Genomic DNA, 7,773 nt, shown 5'->3' on the forward strand with positions numbered 1-7,773 from the left:
CACCCCGCCGAGAGGGGAATCATCTCCCGAGGTCTCTTCATCGCCATGATCGCCTCCGGATCGATGTGTGAGTAGTCCACCCCTGGACTATGGGTCCATAGCAGTAGCTAGATGGTTGTCTTCTCCTCATTGTGCTATCGTGCTAGATCTTGTGAGCTGCCTATCATGATCAAGATCATCTATTTGTAATCCTTCATGTCGTGTTTGTTGAGATCCGATGAATATTGAATACTATGTCAAGTTGATTATCAATCTATCATATATGTTATTTATGTTCTTGCATGCTCTCCGTTGCTAGTAGAGGCTCTGGCCAAGTTGATACTTGTGACTCCAAGAGGGAGTATTTATGCTCGATAGTGGGTTCATGCCTCCATTAAATCCGGGACAGTGACAAAAAGTTCTAAGGTTGTGGATGTGCTGTTGCCACTAGGGATAAAACATCGATGCTTTGTCTAAGGATATTTGTGTTGATTACATTACGCACCATACTTAATGCAATTGTCTGTTGTTTGGAACTTAATACTGGAAGGGGTTCGGATGATAACCTCGAAGGTGGACTTTTAGGCATAGATGCATGCTGGATAGCGGTCTATGTACTTTGTCGTAATGCCCCGATTGAATCTCATAGTACTCATCATGATATATGTATGTGCATTGTTATGCCTTCTTTATTTGTCAATTTCCCAACCGTAATTTGTTCACCCAACATCCGTTTATCTTATGGGAGAGACACAACTAGTGAATCTGTGGACCCCGGTCCAATTCTTTACATCTGAAATACAATCTACCGCAATTGTTCTTTACCGTTCTTCGCAAACAAACATCATCATCCACACTATACATCTAATCCTTTGTTTACGGCAAGCCGGTGAGATTGACAACCTCACCGTTACGTTGGGGCAAAGTTACTGTGATTGTGTTGTGCAGGTTCCACGTTGGCGCCGGAATCCCCGGTGCTGCGCCGCACTACACTCCGCCGCCATCAACCTTCAACGTGCTTCTTGGCTCCTACCGGTTCGATAAACCTTGGTTTCTTTCTGAGGGAAAACTTGCTACTGTACGCATCACACCTTCCTCTTGGGGTTCCCAACGGACGTGTCGACTGCACGCATCAGATGCGCAGCGAACGCATAGAAGAGTCCATCAGATTAAGATGGAACTACATCAAACAAGAGACAAGCAAGTTCTGCTCGGCCGTCGAACATGTTGTGAACAACCCCATTAGCGGCGCTGGCGTGATTTTAGTGGTAAACAAGAGACAACCATTATCCTTCTATTCTATTTACATCATTCTATGTACATTATTAGTGGTGTTGGCGTGGTTGCAGGTATCTCGAGCCATGGACAGGTTTTCAAGGCCGTGTATAAGAAGGCTTCCATATGGTCCATTGCTGGGACAAGCTGAAGGACGTACAAAAGTTGAAGACAAGATTTGAGGTCTACGATGAAGCTGTGAAGAATGGAACAGCGGTTAACATCGACGGCGAAGACGACGATCATGGCCGTCATGCCCTTCCACCTCGTCCCCGAGGCCATAAGCCTACCAAGGCCGATCTAGCTCGGGATGCACAAGCCATTGCGTTCACCCAGAGCTTGGAGAAGTTGATGGCCGAGAATCATGCTTCCATGGCGAAAAGGGATGAGAAGAAGCATTTGGAAAAAGAGGCCCCAGCTTCCATCTACCTCAACCTCACGAAAGAGGTCATTGAGGTCCAAAGGATGGACGTCGAGGCCAAAAAGGTAGACACCGAGGCTAAATTGCGTGACGCCGAGGTCAGGAGGATGGACGCCGAGGCCAAGACCTGTGCATAGGATACAAGGATCATGCTAGACGACTTGAGCAGCGTCGATGACGACACCAGGGCTTGGCTCATGAAGAGGCGCGCCGAAATCCACGCGTGAGATGCCTGATCAGCGGCGCCAATGTCTAGCACCATGGCCTCCTTTTGAACTTTATATGCTCCTCAGGCTTTGTTGTGCCCCTTTTGAACTCCACTTTGCGCCGTACCATGTGCAAAGTGTGATGAACTTATTTCAGACCTCAATTTGACATAATTTTAGGCTATAATTTCGTGCAAATTTAAGGCTACAACCTCTTTTCTGAATTTTCTGAAACTAAACTGGCGCGCGTCGGAAATACGTCGGACCGCTGGAGCCACCTCGACGCTAACGAATGCATAACCATTTTCACGTCCGCGGGCCGACGTAAACGGACGCTCGCGGACATTTTGAACGTCCGAAATGCGTCGGCCCCGCTGGAGATGCCCTCAGCCGTTGGATTGAGGTGGAAGCCGCATCCTTTGCCGTGTGTCCGCCTCGCTCGGTGGCCGCAAGGGTTTATCAGTTTTTCAGTCAAGCAAGGTCTCCTCTAGTCCTCTTCTTCCCTACTCCCGGCAGTCTCAGCCACCACCGCCCGCCGCCCCGCTCTCCGCCGCTCGCCGCCGCGTTCTTCGATTATCTTATCCGCTTGGACCCTATTTCGGATTGGGAAGCCGGGCCCCCAAGGCCCCAACCCTAGGCAAGGGAGCCAGCCGCCCTCCCGCCGGCCGCGACGATGCCGAGCTTCCCTCCGCCGGGCGGCGTCACCATCTGCGAGATCAACCGCGACCTCGGTACGCACCCGCAACCCCTTCCCCTCGCTCCTGCCCACCCCCGCTAACCGGTCGCGCATTTGGCGTTCTCTCGCAGTCGTGGCGGACTCCCTGTCGGAGGACCGCGCCAAGGAGGCCTACGGCGATGTCCTGGTAAGCCCCTCTCCACCTCGGCTCGTAGATTTCATCTTCTCTGCAGGGGATTCAGAGTCCTAGCCGCTCTAATTTGACCCGCGGGTGTATCTCATCCACGCGCACTGTCGATATTGCTATTGCAGGGGATGGTGTTCAGCCCGATTCCTTTCCAGCCGGATGATCTCCTGAGACAGAATGAGGCTCCTGCTCCAGACGATGCCGAGCCCGCCGAGAGCGTGCCCAGAGCGAGCTTGGTGTCCACCGTAGCCGAGTCCCTCAAGCAAATGCTCTTCCCTTCCTGCGATGTGAGTTCTCTGAATTTATTGCGTTCTGTTGTGATTCATACTGTTTTCTCTGTACGTTTTCCTGTCCAAAGAAGAAAATATCGGCGATGGTTGACAAGGTCGAACGATTCTGCCAGTATATATACCATATCTTCACGGGGTGTTATCTCAAGAAGTAACCATTTGTCTGTATGGGAAAAGAGGGTGGTGTGGGGTTATATCTGGTCAGCTACTAACTCGGTTGCATGCAAGTTGTCCCCTTCCCTGTGTCTCACTGCTAAGCTTGCATAATTTGGTCTAGAGGTTCCAAAAGCTGTGGGATGGCTTGGTATTGCGATGGATTATGGTAACCCCGTTTGTGAAACTAGCTTTTGCCTATTTTAGCGTTTATACGAAGCCCTTTTGCATATTTGAGTGGCTAATTTTCTGCAGCAGATTATCAAGTAATCACAGCACAGTTCAGCAACTGAAAACTGATCCTTAATATGATGACAGTGTCGAGTCCATCAAACTATCCAATTCAGCTTGAAAGCGTATCATGTTTTATCATGCCATTATTTGACAATATGGCCGTGTCTCTGTGCATGATTTTCCTGCTTTTTCTAACATAGTTGCTCCATTCTTGGCTTTATTCAGTGTCATCAAAATTGAACCCTCAAGCTTGTATCTGTTAAAAGCATTCCTAATTTGCTGCTGTTGCATAGTTTCTTCATTATGGTTGTTTAAATTCATGACAACCATACTAACAAAGGACATTCTTGTTTACCAGCGAAAACTGCTAGAAGAATTTGATACCCAGAAAGTAAGCTGGAATCCACACAAGCACTGTTTAGCATTTGTATCTGGGAAGGATCAGGTTACAGTCCACGACTTTGAGGATTCAGGTGAGATTTACCAACTTTCGTATATCAATAGATGGATACCATTCCTGGTTTTTGAACTATTTTTTTTATCGACTTTGTTAAAGCCCATGACTGCTGATTTTTCTAAACAGATAGTAAAGAATCTTGCATTCTAACTAGTGAACATCAAAAGGAAGTTAAAGCTATCGAATGGAGGCCAAATAGTGGGAAGATGATTGCAGTTGGCTGCAAGTATGGACTAGTATGCTTTAGTGTCACCTGATAACGGAACACTTCTTGGTCATTTCATAATTATTGCTGCCACAATATACTTATTGACAATTTTCTTTCTAGGGGAGGCATATGCCTCTGGTCAGCATCATATCCTGGGAATGTTCCATCCGTGAAATCTGGTGTCACTTCTTCTTCTTTTGGTGCCTTCCCTAGAGGTTCTACTGGTCAGTGGATTCTGGTGGATGTTCTCCGCGGTTCTTCTACTGAGCTAGTTAGTGCACTTTGTTGGAAGCCGGATGGAAGATATCCTTTATTTATTTGTAGGTTGGCATCTATTGAAGGTTACTGTTTGTTTTATTTCGCTTATTTGAAAACTAAGAGAAGTTCAAAAGAACTGCAGGCAACATGTGAAATTCCACTTTTCCAGATTTGGCAACAAAGACAAATATATAAATTTTAGATTAACATTCACGACGCATCCTAACAAAAATGTTTACACTATGTCTGACTTAAATATACAAACTATAAATGGCTTTATACAATTTCCCTTGACATATCTCCACATACCTTGCCTCGGCCTCTTGTAATGGTCAGTCGTTCACGATTTGGGATGTTTCTCAAGGTATATCTGTTTCATCTATATTTACACATCCAATCCTGCCTCATACAGAACTTTTTATTAATTAATTAATGCACATATTTATTTTGCTGTAGGGTTGGGAACTCCTATTCGACGCGGATTAAGTAGTATATCATTGGTGCGGTGGTCACCTAGTGGAGATTACTTTTTGACTGCTAAATTGTATGGATAAATTTATTACCATCTTTATTACTAATTATTTTTATGAATTATATAATTCAATTTTTTTTGTCAGTGATGGAACTTTTCACTTATGGGAAACCAACACATGGACCTCAGAACCCTGGTCTTCATCCAACGGATATGTTACTGTAAGTAGTATTTTTGTTTCTAAACAACTGCGCTCTGAACACTTGACAGTCAACATTATTGGTTCCCATGTACTATATATTGCTACTATAGTATTTTAAATGTTAGCATAGTTCTTCTAAGTTCTGAAATCGAAGGACAACTCATTGGATGGTGCTTATATTTGTATTTATAAGATAAAAAAGTTATCTGGGGTCTGTTGCAAATGGATATTTATGTGTATAGATTTATTCCTGAGTCCATATGGTGTAGTGAGTTTATCTTGAAATTTAATTTGTTTAGCGTGATTATGAAAAATGATGTTATTCCCGAGTACATAATGGTGTAGACAGACTTATATTGAAAGCTAATATGTTTAGCATGATTGTTAACTATTTGTTTTCTGGACTTGTAAATATTGTACGTCTGATAACTTTGCACCATTTGTTTGTTGGGATTTGCTATGTTTTGTTATTAATGTGCTGTAGGTCGCTGAAACCAATTTAATCTTTTTAGAGTGCACACGTTGCCACGTAGTGGGATACGTAACACAGATGGTTATTTTCTTCAGCAATTATCGGTTTCTCTGTTAGTTCAGTTTGCATTTTGTAAATAGTCGCTCTGCATAAGCTTAATTTGATCTGAGTATTTCTAGGCTATGCCAACATAGCCACTTACAGCCAATATATCTGGTTTCACCTACAGCCCTTCAAAACAGTATAGTGGATTAAATGTGGTGGTACTGTTTTTTTTTTTTTGAGCTGTGATGTTTATTAACTCTTGTTTGCTTCATGTCAGGGGGCAAATTGGGACCCAGAAGGCCGTGTTGCATTGTTATCCTTTTCTAACTCGACCACACTAGGTTCAGTTCACTTCTCATCAAAGCCACCATCTTTAGGTATTACTGTCATCACAGCATCCTTTTAGTTCGAGCTATGCTATTGTGATCATTTCCTGAATCCTGATAAGTTATACCGTGTTCCTTTAACTCCAGATGCCCATCTCCTACCAGTGGAACTTCCAGAAATTTCCTCTCTGATTGTTAGGTAACAAAAGGAGGCACTACCATTCTATACTATCTCATGTGAACCTCATGCAACTTATTTAACCGTTGTCTTGCTTGCTAATTTCAACTGGTGATACTTCAACTAACCTCAATTGTGGTTTTGTTGGTTTTATTTCTGAAGTAACAAGTTTTATCAATTCAGTTTGCTTTCATCTTTTCTAGCTTGGTTGTCATTCATGAAATCTAGCATATTGCTCGTTAGAACACACAAGCTTTCCCTAACCAAGATAAACAGCTTTACTGTTTAACTACCCAGATCTACTTTATAAAGAAATCTGACATTTGCACCATTTATTTCATTTAGTATACATATACGTTTGATATATTTGAACAGTCCAAGTGTTGCAACCCAGAAGTACTGCCTGGTTGTGGCTGGCTTCAATGCATTAATTTATTCTTTTAACTCTTTCTAGTCGAGGCATAGAGAAATTAGCATGGGATGCTTCAGGAGAGCGTCTGGCAGTGTCATTCAAAGATGGCAATGAAACGTATCATGGACTTCTTGCTGTGTATGATGTGAGAAGATCCCCGCTTGTGTCCGTTTCACTGGTGTAAGTTCATCAATCTTCTGATTTAGCCCCATTATCTCGATTATGAAGATTCTGTCCTGAACCCTGATGACATGCTCTGATGAAATGCCTATTTGCACGTCTAGTGGATTCATCAGAGGACCTGGAGAAGGAGTGAAGCCGCTTGCGTTCGCCTTCCACAACAAATTCAAGCAAGGACCGTTGCTTTCTGTGGTAAGATGGTGGTCCCTGAAGTTTTGCAAGAAGGATTTTTTATAGTTTGGCTGACATATTGTTTTCATTTTGACAATGCAGTGCTGGAGCAGTGGCTGGTGTTGCACATACCCCCTGATACTTCGCTCACATTAATTCTCTTAGTGCTGGACACTTGCGTGACATTCTGTCCTCCAAGACTAGAATCTGATTTTCTCTTTCCCTGCAATGTGTACACTTTCTTTTAGAGAGGACAGACTTCTAATACTTCCCTACTGAACAGCACTTGCTATGTTTGTTTGTGCCCCTTTTGCATTTGGAATGCGTTGTCTATCTATTTTTATCTGTACTAGCACAATACATGTTCGTTGCAATGGGTTGATAAATGAAAGATGGCTCTTGAAAAATAGAATAGATGAAATATAATCATAATTTTTTAGGTCTAGGAGGGGTCACCGCATGGTCCTTATTTTTCTATGTAATCCGTGGAACGTCGCAGTCTCATACGCCAATATTATTTTATCTCACCTCCGAGATAGCTATGATGCTCGATCGACTGATTGATAAATCCGATTTGATCAAATGACCGATCCTATTTGCTTTTGTTGGGCGTCGATTGATCTGATTCACATGTTGAACAACTATCGGACTAACACATGGTATTTTTTGGATTGTAAATTGTAAAAGAATGTCCGCCTTACACCACCTTTTATTTGTGTGAAACATGGCACAACTACGTAATATACTACTCGCCCCTTATGAATGCACAAACATATACCCTATCTCTGTGAGCAGCTCCGATTCGAGATGCTGAGTTCGAGAAACTAATTTGGCAAGTATTAAGATTGGTGAAGTCAGCATAGATACATCGATATCAACAGAAACATCTCTCCTACTAAAAACTAATCCACCAAATTTTGAATGAAACACCAAGGAGTAAAACATGAGGTTTGATCCCTATTGTGCTCCAG

The 7,773-nt window shown here is 43.2% G+C and overlaps 1 protein-coding gene across 1 annotated transcript; it reads left to right on the forward strand.

The window, feature by feature from the left end:
* Window positions 1-2,442: 2,442 nt before the first annotated feature.
* Window positions 2,443-7,156, forward strand: LOC124653798 (aladin-like). Its single transcript, XM_047192864.1, has 14 exons — window positions 2,443-2,612; window positions 2,689-2,744; window positions 2,870-3,031; window positions 3,780-3,894; window positions 4,005-4,104; window positions 4,207-4,389; window positions 4,650-4,708; window positions 4,801-4,888; window positions 4,962-5,037; window positions 5,813-5,912; window positions 6,009-6,060; window positions 6,494-6,631; window positions 6,736-6,823; window positions 6,905-7,156. Exons 1-14 carry the CDS (start codon window positions 2,555-2,557, stop codon window positions 6,956-6,958), a joined length of 1,329 nt encoding a protein of 442 aa, XP_047048820.1. The 5' UTR covers window positions 2,443-2,554; the 3' UTR covers window positions 6,959-7,156.
* Window positions 7,157-7,773: the final 617 nt, after the last annotated feature.

This window comes from Lolium rigidum, chromosome 5 (genome assembly GCF_022539505.1).
Source record: "Lolium rigidum isolate FL_2022 chromosome 5, APGP_CSIRO_Lrig_0.1, whole genome shotgun sequence".
NCBI lineage: Eukaryota > Viridiplantae > Streptophyta > Magnoliopsida > Poales > Poaceae > Lolium > Lolium rigidum.